The sequence below is a fragment of the Nyctereutes procyonoides genome, unplaced genomic scaffold (assembly GCF_905146905.1).
Source record: "Nyctereutes procyonoides isolate TBG_1078 unplaced genomic scaffold, NYPRO_anot_genome, whole genome shotgun sequence".
In the NCBI taxonomy this organism is placed as follows: domain Eukaryota; kingdom Metazoa; phylum Chordata; class Mammalia; order Carnivora; family Canidae; genus Nyctereutes; species Nyctereutes procyonoides.
In genome coordinates, this window is record NW_026575146.1 from 76,674,003 (window position 1) to 76,687,335 (window position 13,333).

Consider the following 13,333-nt stretch of genomic DNA (forward strand, 5'->3'; position numbering starts at 1 on the left):
TAGGCACGCCAGGGAAGGAGCTGTGGCAGACCCCGGCGCCCCTTCGCGCCCCTTCTTTTCTCTGGATGGATGAATCAAATTTGGAAGAGGGGGCTGGGGGCTGAAATCCTGGGGCAGAGGTGAAGAGAAGCCTGGGGTTTTGGATTCCTGGGTTCCAAGGGGAGGTGGCTGGGGGTGCTGCCTAGATGCCTGGGACTCAGGGAGAGCAGGACCAGAGGCCCAGACCCAGATAGGATGGGGGGGCACTGTGTAAACCTGGGTTTTAATCCTAGCTTCCCCTTTGTCTGTGACCTGGGGCACAGGTGAGCACCTCTCTGAGTCCCGCTTCACATTTACAAAATGCAGACCCAGCCCTCCTCCCTAGGAGGAACATTGTAGGTCCCGTCGCGCCCCCGCAGGATGCCCTCCGCGGGGCTATGGAGCCCTCCGGCTGCCGGGTTAGGACTGCGGACTCTGGGGCGAAACCGGGTTCCTGCCAGCTGCATGACCTTGGGCAAGCGATCGAGCTTCTCTCACCACCCTACTCCTTGCTCCACAAAACCAGGAAAATGGTCCCACTTACACCACCGTTCGGTGATGCAAGCTGCTGAGTGCACGAAATCCTGAGAACTGTTCCTGGGGCAGACGGGGCCAGCTGCTCTGATTGGCCACGTCGGACCGTCACCTCGCTAGCAGCCCGCTTGGAGTCCTGGCTGTTCCCCAGAGAAGCCCAGGTTGAGGTGGGTGAGGCCACATGGGAAAGTAGGGCCGAGCTTCATGCCTGCTGCCTCAAGGGTGCGTAACACTGGGTGCCATGGGGTCCATGGAGGCCCAAAGACTGGTCCCAGGACAGCAGCCAGGCCTGGGCCTGTTTGCTTTGGTCTCAAAGGGCGCCGGCAGGAAATGAGCAGGGGTGGCTTCCCTGGGTGATGAGGGGTCATCTCTGCTCAATGGCCTCCCTCTCCAAAGCCCATTATGTGTGTGGTTTCAGTTCCGGTCTGGAGAGGTCAGGGGTGTGTTTACTGGAACCCGAGGTGGGCACAAGCCACACCTCTATGTCCTCCCCATCTCCCGGGCCAAGGAGGCATCTGGAGCCAGCCTGGAGTCAGACTCCAGCAACCCCCCCCCCCCCCCCCGCACCAGGCCCAGAAGCCCTTTGCCCCCTGAGTAGCTAATGGATTCTGAAGTCTTTCCAGGTGCTGGAATCCTTCAGAAGATTCTGAAAGCTCCAACCCTCCAGTCATGAAGAGGGGACGAAGAGGTCCCCCGCACATCAGCTCCCCCCCCACCCCCAGCCATCAGTCCACTGCTTCAGGCAGCAGCCACTGGGGCGGGGCCAGGCTGGGGTGAGCGACCACAGACCCGGCCCTGCCGGTGAGGGAAGGCCTGTGATGTCCCAGCAGAAGTCACAAGTCACGGGGAGGATGTGTGATCTCTGGCCAGGCCGACTCCCTGGCGGTTAGGAAGCCTTCCGGGCTCAGCCCCGCAGCGCCCCCTCCTGGCCACCGAGAGGTCGGCCTGGACGGGCTGGCAAGAGGGGCTACAGATAGCAAATCAGACGCCTCCTGGTTCCTTTTTTTTTTCCACGTGTATTTTTTGTTGTTTTTTTTTTTTTTCTGTAAAATGTCCCGGTTCTTCCATAACTTATAAACATGATTTATACTGAGGGCTGGGTGGGAAGGAGGGCGCGGGCTGACTGACCAGGGACGGGGAAGCTCCTCTTCTTGTGGACCCCTCAGGGCCAGGCCCAGGGCCCTTTGGGGGGAGACGGGGATGCCCCAACACCTCCCTGAGGTTGTCTGGCCACCTCTGCCCCTGGTGCTCAGAATCTGGCATGCCCCTCGATTCTGGAATCCCTGCTGGGACTCCAGGCCCACTGGGCAACCCTGCCCCTAGTGCTCCGAATCCTGAAGCGCCTGTGGTTCCAGAATCCCCCCCTCAGCTGCTGGGGTGATGGGTCCCCTCCTTTCCACTGCCCCCCTGGCCCCCAAGGAGGGAGGGAAGGGAGGGGGAGGAGGGCTCAGGTCTCCCCTCCACGGCAGGGGGACGGGGAGGTGGGATCTGGAGGAGGAAGGGTGGAAGGCGGGGGCCAGGAGGGGCTCAGCCGATGGTGAGGCCAAAGCCACATTGGAACTTATTCTTCCGGTGATTCAGGAAAGCCCCGAGGGCCAATGTCAGGGGCAGGGGCGGGAGCTTCTTCTCCAGAGTGGCACCCACAATCCAGTTGCTGTCCACGGACCCTGCAGGTAAACAGCTACGTTGAGACCCAGCTTCCCGCCCTGTCCCTGTGGAGTCACACTCCAGGCTACCTCAGACACCAGCAACCAGACTGCCGGCTTCTAGACGACAGTACTGTTCCTACTACCTGGAAACCTCTTCCTGAACCTCGGGGTTTTGGGCCCTGGGAGCCAACCAGCTCAGTTGTCCTCTCCGCCCCTCCCCTGCCCCAGCTTAATGACCCCTCCCCTGCCAGAAGCCCCCTCCCACACCATGGGCCCCCCCCATCCCAATCCCATCCACACCAGGTCTTCACTCTCTGGGAATGGGTGGCACACCCCCAGCTGTGAGCCTTTTGAGGACAGAGCCCGGCAGCTACTTTATTCCCAACACCCCGGCACGAAGGTTGGGCACAGAGCAGGTGCTCAGTAGCTGCTGAAGGAAGACCGAAACCTTCCCTCGGGTTGTGCGCCAGAACCCTCCTGGTGTGCGAGTGTGGGGGGACCGTCCCCACACCAAAGAAAGGGCCGATCATCACTCATCTCATGGGAGCAGAGGAACAGCAGAGCTGGAACCCACACCCAGCCTCCGACACCAGGCTGAGTGCAGAGAGGGGTCAAGAGGCAGGCACAGGAGGTCGGCTTCAGAGGCAAACAAGTCCTAGGCCTCATCGCCGCCTGGAGAAGCCCTGCCTGAAGCCTGGACGCCAACCTGAGAACCACTGAGATCTGAGAAGAAAGACTCCAGACTTAACATAAGGACCTGAGTTGGCCCAGAAAGAGGCTCTGGATTGGGCGGTGACGGCACTCACCAGGCAGAGCCTGGCCCCTCCTGTCCGATGAGCAGGATGGCCCAGATGCGCTCCAAGTTGCCTCCCACTTATCAGAAAGGAGGAGCAAGAGGGGGTGGGGAGCAGGCGTGGTGGGTGCCTCCAGACCCAGGGCCAGGCATCTGGCTTCTTAACGAGCGTCTCCAGGGAACTTGGAGGCCCACTGAAGTGCGCACAAGCCACCCCCACCAACTCTTTTGGCCGACTTGTCTGCAAGTAGGGAAACTGAGGCCCGTACCTTTGAAGAGGAGGTTGGCCTTGGGCAGGTCCAGCTGGTACCCGAAGGAGACGCTGGTGTCCTGCATCCTCGTGCTAGCTTCGAACTCCACGCCTACCTGCAGCTGAAGGGGCCAGGGCAACATGCACGGGTCAGCTTCCCGGCCGGAGCCCCCGGCCACACCGGCCCCCCGCCGCCCATGCCTGCAGAGCGTGCCCTTGCAGCTGCTCCCCGGCCCAGCGCACCTGCTCACTGGCTTTGTGGTAGTATGTCGCGTGCATGCCCGCCTGGCCCAATGTCACCGTCGCCAACCAGTTGTTCACTGTAAGACAGCAGGGTGGCATTAGGTGCGTGTGGAAGCCAGGTCCCTCTCCTCCCTCAGACCTGGAACCCTGGGCCCAGCCCCGCACCCTGCCCTCAGGCCCCGGGCTCACATGTGTATTTCCCAGCTAGAGACATGACGGTGCCTTCCTCCCCAGGCCGTCGGTGGTAGACAAGCTCTCCACCCAGGGCCAGACACGGCGTGATGCTCTGGAGGTAGTGGGCCACGAGGATTCCTGTGGGTGAGACAGGGCGAGGGGGGCGTCAGGGAAGGGGTCACCTTGGCTTGGTGGTTGGTTTCTGTCAGGCCAGACTCCTGCTCCAGGCAGCCTTCCAGGTTTGCCCCTGCTGGAGGCTCAAGGCCTGCCCCCGAGGCCTCCAGCACTGGCTCCTTGCTCAACAGTTCAGAGGAGTGAGGTCAGCCTCCCGGGCCGTGAGGCAGCCATTCATTTGCCACTGTTTAGAGTCCACGGAGGCTAAGGGAGTGATTCACTGACCTGCAGTCACAAGACATGTCAGGGGCAGAAATCTGGGCTTCTTCTGCCTCTCAAGGGTTCTGAACCCCTTTGCTGCTGGGAGAGGCAGGAGGGTAGGGCTGGTAGGAGCACGCCTCTGGGGGCCAGACAGCCTGGGTTCAAATCCTAGCCCTGCCACTTGCCGGGGGAGTAATAGCGGGCCACTGGTGTCACTTCTCTGGGAACAGGACTACCTCTTGAAGTTGTACTAAAGTCTCAAGGAGTAAATGAGGCGCAGTGCAGTGTCCAGTGCTGGACTGGTCACGCTGAGGTTGCCATCTGGCTCCCCCCCTGCCCTTTGGCAGTGGGGACAGCCCTGAGCCCCCTGGGAGTGGCTAACAAGCAACTGTCCACTGCTGGGTTGGATTTCGGGAGCCCAAGGGCTGACGCATTCATGCCTGTCTTTGGAGCCTAGGCAAGCAGACACAGAACAGGGTGGGATGCGGGGAGAAGAGTCTGGAGACACAGAGTGATGGTGAAGGAGAAAATAGGACATCTACATGGAGAAACGGAAACAGAATCAGAAAGGGAGGGGGAGAGGGATGGAAGACTCCCAGGGGAGACTAAGCAGATGCAGTTGGGCTGGGAGGTCACGACCCAGCAAGGAAGAGGATTGGAGGTAGGGGGAAGGCAGGGACAGAGGGACATGGGGAGAGCCAGGAAGGTAGGACAGGGACAGGACAGAACAGGGATGAGCACAGGGTCAGGGACCTGTCCCATTTGTGAGCACAGCCGGTGAGGGCCGCCAGCGGGGCTGGGGAGGCTTACGGCCTTGGCTCTGGTGCAGGGTCTTCTGTGGAGGGTGTGGTCAGGGGTAGGCTGAGCGGGGCCCTTTGGGCTCATGTGGGCCACAGTGTGCATCCCTTCCCCACTAGGGCAGGAGACTTGGGATCAGCCCCCACTGCCAGTGCACTCCTGGCTGGGCTTGCCCTCATGCAATGAGGAGGAAACTGTGGCCCCAGAGGGAAAACTAAGGGTGGTCAGAGAGGCTGGCACTTCAACTCAGAGTCTCTGGTCTCTCAGCTCTGGCACCTATGTGGACTCAGGGCTGGGGGACCCCTGAACTTGCCTCCCATCTCCTCGCCTACCTTGCCCTCTCCAACTAATTATACTTGCAGCACAGAGGGATCTAATTCATGCACACACCTAACCTTGTTCTCTTGCTCAGAACTTGTCATGGCTCTAGTGCCCAGGAGACTCAGCAGCAGGGTCCTGCATGGCTGGGCCCCAGCTTCAAAACTGAGCCCCTCCCTCTTCCCAAGACACAGCCACTACCGTCCCTGCAGGCAGCATGAATACGTGGAGCACGCTCTTCCCCGTGCACATCCTCCCCTGCTTAGTCTTCCCAACTATACATTTGCCCCTAAAGTGTTTCCTGGATTGGGGTACTTTTCTCTAGCACACCCTGTGACTGGAGCCAGGGTCACCATGGGATCGAGGCCCTCACCCTGCCCCAGGCTCCCTGCTTTTACCTTCCCCGCCCCTGCAGTTGGAGGGTGGTGGATATAAAAGCCACTGGGAGTCTGAGGACTAGGATCAGAACATGCTCTCTGCCACTGGTCTTTCTTGTTCCCCATGGAACCTGGCTTGTTCGCCCCATCCTTCCTGCTCGCAGATCCTCACTCCTCCTTGTACCTGTATCTCTGGAACCCAGTCTGTCCTTCCTACCTTGTGTCCAGACCTAGTTCCCCAAAGGCACAGGGGCAGGACCTCTGTCAGGACCAGGGGTGCCCAAGTGGGGGCCATCCTGCAGCGTCTAGAGCAGCCGGGAAGTGGGAAGAGAGTGGGGTCTGTGAGCAGAGAGGTGGCCTTGAGCAACTGGCAGAGCCAGGCAACCTGGTTAAGTTGTACCTCCAGGTCCACCTCCCAAACCTGCTGGGTGGGTAGCAGGAGACAAAGATGGGGCAGCAGGAAGGTTTGGGCCCACTCACTCCCCCTGGCCTTTCCCCTGCTTGTCTGGGCCCCACACCAGGAGTCCTTGGCCCCAGCCAGATGGGATAACTTTCTGCTGTTCATGTGCTGTGCCCCACGGGCCTTAGGAGTGCCCTCCTCACCCTCCTTTGACCAGACACCAGTTTTTGAGAAGCTGTCCCCGTCGCTCTAGGCGAAGTTATGTGTGTGTGTGTAGTAGGGCAGCGGTAGTTATAAGCTCTCCTGGCAGTCTGAACTTTTCCCGGGTAGGATTTTTCACGTTGTAGAAGTCACCCCATGATCATTTGTTTAAAAGCAAATATCCCGGGGCGCTTGGGTGGCTCAGTTGGTTAAGCACCTGCCTTCAGCTCACCTCATGATGCCAGGGTTGGGGGATCCAATCCCATGTCGGGCTCCCTGCTCCACGGGGAGTCTGCTTCTCCCTCGCCCTTTGTCCCTGCCCCGGCTTATGCTCTCTCATTCTTGCTCGCGAATAAATAAAATTTAAGGAAAACAAATAAATAAAAGCAAAAGTGCCCCCCTGCACTGGGCTGGGAGCCCCGTGATAGGATGGTGCTGTCACTGCTTGCATCCTGGCACTGCCCTGCTGAGGGCCAGGCATATGCGAGGCTTTCCTGGGCTCCAGGGAAGAAGCCGAGGCCACAGGGAGGGCATGGAGAAGGAATACAGGCCCTCGCATTAGACCACAATTTAAATCCCAGCTTCTCGGTTTCCTGGCAGTGAGCCCCCAGGCCCCTGCTCTCACCCCTGGGCCTCTATTTTCCTCACCTGTGAAACAAGGGGTCAGAGGAACAGTGACATCCCCCTGCCTGCTGCAGGACAACACGCAGCCCCAACACAGACAGAAGCCCAACTGTGCACCTGGCCTCTTCCTCCCTAAATCATTCACCCAGAGGTGATTACCATTTTGGTGCCCTTATGACAGACGACGTCACAACTGTTACTAGATGGGATGAAAAGAACTAAGAGACGAAGGGTGTCCCACGGCCTTGGGCTCCAGGGCAGAGGGACCCAGAAGCCAGCGCCAGGAAGCACAGGACGATGCCAGTGAGAGCACACAGGGGGTGTGCCTGGCACCACAGAGGAGCACCTGGGTTCTGGACGTCGACCCGCTATGTGTCCTTGGGAAGCGCTTCCCCTTTCCAGCTCTCAGGATAGTGGCAGTACCACACGGGACATGCCGCTACTGCCACTTGCTCCCTGTTCAGTATTTTCTGAGTGTTTACTCTGTTCCTGGCACAGTTCCAGGCACACAGTGGCAAGGGAGATGAGCAGGTTCCTGCGCTGAGAGGGCTGCCACCCTAGTGGGCAAGGCGGCTGATCAGAACAAGGAGATCCAGGGCACCTGGGTGGCTCAGTGGTTGAGTGTCTGCCTTTGGCCCAAGGCATGATCCTGGGGTCCCGGGATCGAGTCCCACGTCGGGCTGCCTGTATGGAGCCTGCTTCTCCCTCTGCCTGTGTCTCTGCCTCTCTTTCTCTCTCTGGGTCTCTCATGAATAAATAAATAAATCTTAAAAAAAAAAAAAAAAAGCCCAGAGAGAACTTTAAGCAATGGAGATAGCATGTGAAAGGGTCATAGGGTAGAAAGAATGTGGCAGCTCCAAAAAGTCTCAGCAAAGCTCCTGTGGCCCAGCTAGAGGGAGCACATGAACAGAGCCAGGTGATGATGTCAAGAGGTCAGCAGGGGACACATTTCTTCTTCCGAGGTCCCTCTATCCCCTGGACTTGGCGGGATGGCCCTCCCCTCTCTCCTGCTGGGGTGGCCCCTGCCCTTCCTTGGGGAGCTCGGGCACCACCTCCTCTGAGGAGGCTCTCTGGCCCCCCAGCAGGCAGAACCGAGGGCTCTCCCCGGGATTCTGGCTTCCTGCCTTCACAAAGCCACTCGATGTCTAAGAGCCAGTGACTCTCCAAGACCAAGCAAATGGCAGAGCGACAGATACAAATGTTGGAATCCACACTCCCATCCTTCTGGTAGTTCAAGCCCAAACCTATGGAGTCATCCCGACTCTTCTCGCTCACCTCCCACACCCAAGGCCAACTCCGTGGGCTCCACTTTCAAAGTACATCAGGCCTGACCATTCCTTACCTCTCCACTGCCCCTAGGGGAGAGCCCCTCATAGGCTGCTCTCCATGGGGCAGCATGGCGGGTCCCATTAGAAGCTACATCAGCTCCTGTCCCTCTTGTGCTTACAAACCTTTGGTGTGGCCCCTGACTCATTCAGAGTGAAGACTAAAGTTTTACTACAAAGCCTCAGCTGACTTGGCCCCTTGCCCTTCTGACTTCTAGCTCTCTCTACCCACCCCTTATAGCCCCCCCCCCACCTCCTGGCGTGGCAGTAAAGCATCCTCCTGCCTCAGGGCCTTTGCACTTGCTGTTGCCAAGGGCCCAAGAGCTCTTTCCCCACAGATCTGCATGGCACCTTCCCTCAAGTCCTTAATCTTTAATCAAAGATCACCTAGGTAAAAAGGTTTTCTCCAAGGACCCCACCCACCTTTCCAAAGGTGCTAATCTTTCCAACCCCCTCCCCATCACCTGACATTTTTTTTCTTTTTGTGCTGCTTTCCTTGTGTCTAAGTCCTCTAGAATGGAAGATCCCAGAGGACAAACCTAATCCTCCTTTGCTTGCCACACCTTATCTTCAGGGCCTGGAATGTAGGCAATACACACCCAAGACACTCCTGATGAATGGTCAATTAGAGAAATTGAAGACAATACCCAGTAGACCAAAAAAAAAAAAAAAAAAAGGGAAGCAAGAACAGACCAGACACACACGAGTTATGCGGTTGTTGCCCACACCCACCCAGACAGGAACTTTCCTTGTCAGCTTCTGTCTCAGATTCAGACTACCTGCCCCCACCCAACCATCGCTGCCTCCCGAATTGCACATGGACCCACCCACCCTGGGATCTCTGCCTCAAAACCACCCCAGAGCCCCACCAAGTAATAAGAGCAGCCCACATCTCTCTGGGACCCGTTATGTGCCCCATGCCACTTGAAGTGTTTCACACGAAAGAACTTAAATAACCTCTTCAACCGCCCTGTGAGGTAGCCCAATGATAACAGAGGAGAAAAGAGGCCCACGGGGGGTGAAGGAACTTGCCTACAGTTGCAGTGTAGCCAGTGGCAGAGCTGGGGGTTTGAACCTACTTGCTTGCGCCTGATGCTACATTGCCAGATGTTTCAAAAATCACTCCTGGCCCCTGACTATTTCTAGACAGTGGAAAAGGAGATTCAGAGGAAGGAATGGATTTGCCAGGAAAGCTGGGACTGAGATTTGACTGCCCTCCAAGCCCTGTGCCTCTTACCTGAACCCACCAGGACATCTGGGTTCCCCAGGGTGACGGCTGCTGTGAAGTCAGAACCCCGGTACTCCCCATCCACCTGCCAGTTCACGAACTTCGACTGCTGGGTCTGTAGGGCGAAGGGACAGTGTAGAGGATAGTCGAGTGCTCAGGGAGGTTCGGGGAATAGCTGACTTGGCTTCCACTCACCTGGATGGCCATCTTGGACCGGAGGCCAGGGCCCAGCTGGTGAATGACCTGAGCATTGAGGCTGCCACTGTTGTCCATGTCACCCACCAGCACAGGGAATGCCTGTGGTGCAGAGGGCAAGGTCAGAGGTCAAGCATTATGGAAATACATGCATGGTGAGCCTATGTGAGAACCCTAGCGTCAGAAAACCTCAGATTGAGGTCCCCTCCTCCAGGACGTCCTCCCTGACCACCCAGGCTGAGTTAGGTGCCCCTCTGGGCTGCACCCATCCCCCACCCCTGGCATTTCAGTCCTGCCTACCTCGGACTGTCACTCTCTGGGGACAGGTCTGTTCTCTTTTACTACTAGACTGTGAATTCTTTGGCCATTTCAGTCACTGCTCTGTCCCCAGCACCATCCAGCACAGGGCTGGGCACAGAATGCAGTACAATGAAGATATGCTGAATAAATGAATTTACTGAATGGCAAGCTGATAGAAGCAGAGACCTAATTCAGGCCCTCACCTCCACCTGCATCTTGCCCAGCCTCCTACCAGGCCTCTAGTTTCACCCCCATTCCTTCAACTCTGCCTCCGCATGGCTGCCTGAGGGACAGCCCTAAAGCTTAAAACCTGACCATGTCTTTCCCAGTCCAAATATTTCCGTGGCTCTCCACTGCCCCCTAGAGCAAGTTCAAATGCCTTGTTTGGCATTCAAGGCCCTGCATGATCTCCAGTTCAGCCCTGCCTACTCTGGGTCCTCACAATCTGGTGACCCCAAGCCAGCACAGGGCTGGCCGAGGGCAGGGCCAAATGGGATGAAGGAGGGACCATATTCCAAAGCACCTTGGAGAGGCAGCCCCTCCACCTGCCAAGACCCTCTGAGCTCCCTGGGCAGCTCAGGCCTCCTACTGACAGAGCCTTCTTTGCAGGATACTTGGCTACATGCTGGTTAGAAAAAAAATACAATGAAAAGACAGAAGGAACCTCACCTCTGTAGGACTCAGCTGCTTTGTTCCCACATACGTGACCCCGAAGTGGTAGTTGGACTCCCCAACTGTGCTGAGGGCTACTGTGTGGTTCACCTGGGAGAACATGGAAGGCCGCAGGGATAAGCCCGTAGGCCACCCCCTCCCCAATAAACCCAGCCGAACCTACCCCCAGCAAAGCTCCCTTCCAGCCTGGGATGGGGATACTTGCCAGTCTGGCTTCTCCACCATGGAGAAAAAGACGAGCGGCTCTGGGTTAGGGCAGGGGATGGGGACTGGGAGGTTCGGCCTGACTACTTAGACGCCCAGAGAAAAGACAAGCTGGAGATGCGACTACGTACCCAGTCCTTCACTCCTGCCTGGATGTTAAGGGTGGAGGGGCGTCCCCGGGTTCTGGGTCCCTAAACACTTCCACTGGGACCCAATGAGCAGTCAGCCTGGCACTGTGTCTCTGAGTCTTTTCAGGTGCCAAGGAGCCTAGCCCTTTAGGGGGGAGTGAGGGGGTTGCATGTGTAGGTGCAGGGCGATGGTTGGGATGACCTCAGGGGAGTAAGGGCACCAGGAAGGCTCACCTGGAAATGGTTACTCAACCCTTTGTTGACTGTGAGCTTGACACCTTCCATCTGAATGGGAAATAGCTCTGAAGAAGAGACTCGCTGTCACCCTCCACACACATACACACACCCCTACGCAAACACACCGACTCTCATCCCTTCCTTCCCTACCATCCCAGCTCTCCCACCCACAAGCACAGCATCACAAAAGTACCCCAACCAATAAAGAGCCAGTCTAACCAAATCAGGGGCCAGGACCAGGCCTTTCTTTGCCTGCACCCAAATCCCAGTGCCACTGCTTACTACCCATGTGACCCAAGGCAAGTCACTTTAACTCTCTGTGTCAAGCTTGTCACCTGTAAGTGTAAGCTCACCACGTGGAGACATTGCAGGGATTTAATGAATTAACTAACGTACACTGAATGCCAGTCAGTCAGCGCCACTTTTGCTATCATAACTAGTCCAAGCCCAGTTCCAGAAGACTTGGGTTCCACCCCCACTGGACCCTTGTTGACACTGTGACCTTGGGCCTCAGTTTCCTTCCCCATCACGTAAGAAGGCTGGCCTGACGGAACCCCGGGGCTCCTTGAGCTCCCTAAGCCTTTTCTCCACCGCTCTGGCATTCCGTCCCGAGGTTCCACCATTTGATCCCATCGTTCTATGCCCCAAGTCCAATGTTCCACCATTCGATCCTAACGTCAACTCCTAACGCTCTGTTAAATGTTTCCAATGGTCGGTGCCAATTCCCAAGGTCCTCGGAGCGCCCCCCCTCCCCCCGAGATCCGGGCCCTCACACCCCCGCCGGGTCCGTCGCCCCTCACCCTTGCACTTCCGGTGGCACTCCTCGAACGTGCCCGGGTTGGGCAGGCAGCCGCAGGCCCCATCGTCCGCGGTCCCTGCGGCGCTGCCGGCGGCAGCACCGGGGGTCCGTTCCGAACCTCGACCCGCACCGGCCCCAGCGCCCAGACCGCCCCCGAGCGGCGGCAGCGTGAAGCCGGGAGGAGAGGGCGGAGGCGGCGGCAGTCCCACGAGGGCGGGCGCAGGCGGCGGCGGCGGCCCTGCGGGCGGCGAGCTAGCGGCCAAGACGTTCCCCATGGTCGCCTGCAAGGGGAAAGGTCAGAGGGCGAAGGTCAGGGCCCGTGCGCTCCGGGTCCAGTCCCAGCCAAACCCCGCTCTGCTCCGGGCCCCGGTTCTCACTGGCGGCGGCGCCTGCACCCGGCCTGGGCTCCGCTCCCACCCCGTGCGCCACGCGCAACCGAACCCGCTGCCGCCGCCGCCAGCACCGTCGCCCCGCCCCACCTAGCCTATTGGTTCAGCTTGCCCTGGGATCCGCCCACCAGCTTCAAGGCCTGGCCGTGCAATTGGAGTCAGGGCTGGGAGTCCCACCCACCTCTTTGGGACGTCCTTTTCTATTGGCTCCCACTCACAGGCAGGTCAAGGCACACACCCCCGCCTCCCCCATTGGCCCGCGGAGACCGCATCTATTGGCTCGCAACGCCGCGGGTTCCGGTGTTCGGCTGCCATTGGTCTGCGCTGCGTACTTTGAAACGCCCACTGACTCACCGCCTCCGCCCCTTTCCAGAGGGCGCCCCTTCTTTCGACTCCGCCCCGCGGCGAAATTGCCACTGTAACTGGCCGGCTTTGGCCCTCGAAGCATCCTGATTGGCTCTGGTGGGTACAGGAGGCCGATCCTGGTGACGTAATCGGTCTGGTACGTTCATTGGCTAACGTGCCAGGGTCGAGGGACACGGGTAAAGGTGCGTTGCGCGGCAGAGGCTGCTAGGCAGCAAGGTCAGGCCTCTAGTCCCACCAGGCACCGCGGCAGCGGGCAGCCCCGGAGTCCAGAGCCGGCGACCGAAAACCGGAAGTGCCGGCCCTTCCCACAGTGCCTCGGGAGAATCCTAACCGGTTATGTGAACCCAGTCAGGCTGCTTCTTACCCACAATGCCCCTTAGGTGTTTAACGCGACAGTTGCCGTAGACCCACCCCTTTTGTTACCCATCGTGCCTTCTGTTCCCCGCCCCCACTTGCGTCACTGCGGCTTCTATCTTTGGCCCATTCATTGCCGTCCCATTACCCAGCATGCCTCTGCCCCATTCATTTCGGCTTCATTTCCTGCACTACCTTTAGCCGGTTTCTGCCTGTTCGCTTCCATCATCCTTCTAGCGCTTCTTTAATTAGCCGTCGCGTTCTTGGGTCCACTACCCATCATGCCTGCCGGCCGTATTCCTCTATTATCCCTCTGCCTTTGGCTCATTCATTCAGTTCCATTACCCACAATGCCCCGAGCTCCTATTATTCGCAATTTTGC

The 13,333-nt window shown here is 58.4% G+C and overlaps 1 protein-coding gene across 1 annotated transcript; it reads right to left on the minus strand.

The window, feature by feature from the left end:
- Nucleotides 1-1,548: 1,548 nt before the first annotated feature.
- TOMM40 (translocase of outer mitochondrial membrane 40) lies at nucleotides 1,549-12,306 on the minus strand. Its single transcript, XM_055311706.1, has 10 exons — nucleotides 12,220-12,306; nucleotides 11,844-12,123; nucleotides 11,041-11,108; nucleotides 10,472-10,564; nucleotides 9,503-9,604; nucleotides 9,317-9,422; nucleotides 3,677-3,799; nucleotides 3,488-3,564; nucleotides 3,264-3,366; nucleotides 1,549-2,219 (listed from the first exon to the last, which is right to left on the minus strand). The coding sequence occupies exons 2-10, from the start codon at nucleotides 12,115-12,117 to the stop codon at nucleotides 2,080-2,082; spliced, it is 1,086 nt and encodes a 361-aa protein (XP_055167681.1). The 5' UTR covers nucleotides 12,118-12,123; nucleotides 12,220-12,306; the 3' UTR covers nucleotides 1,549-2,079.
- Between the last annotated feature and the right edge of the window lie 1,027 nt (nucleotides 12,307-13,333).

Excerpts from the sequence above, each read along its gene's own strand:
- TOMM40 (XM_055311706.1), bottom strand. The coding sequence starts at position 12,117 with ATGGGGAACGTCTTGGCCGCTAGCTCGCCGCCCGCAGGGCCGCCGCCG. Across the intron at positions 11,109-11,843 it reads GTGCCACCGGAAGTGCAAGG|AGCTATTTCCCATTCAGATG; the intron begins GTGAGGGGCGAC and ends TCTCTTCTTCAG. Across the intron at positions 3,565-3,676 it reads TCTAGCTGGGAAATACACAT|TGAACAACTGGTTGGCGACG; the intron begins GTGAGCCCGGGG and ends GCTGTCTTACAG.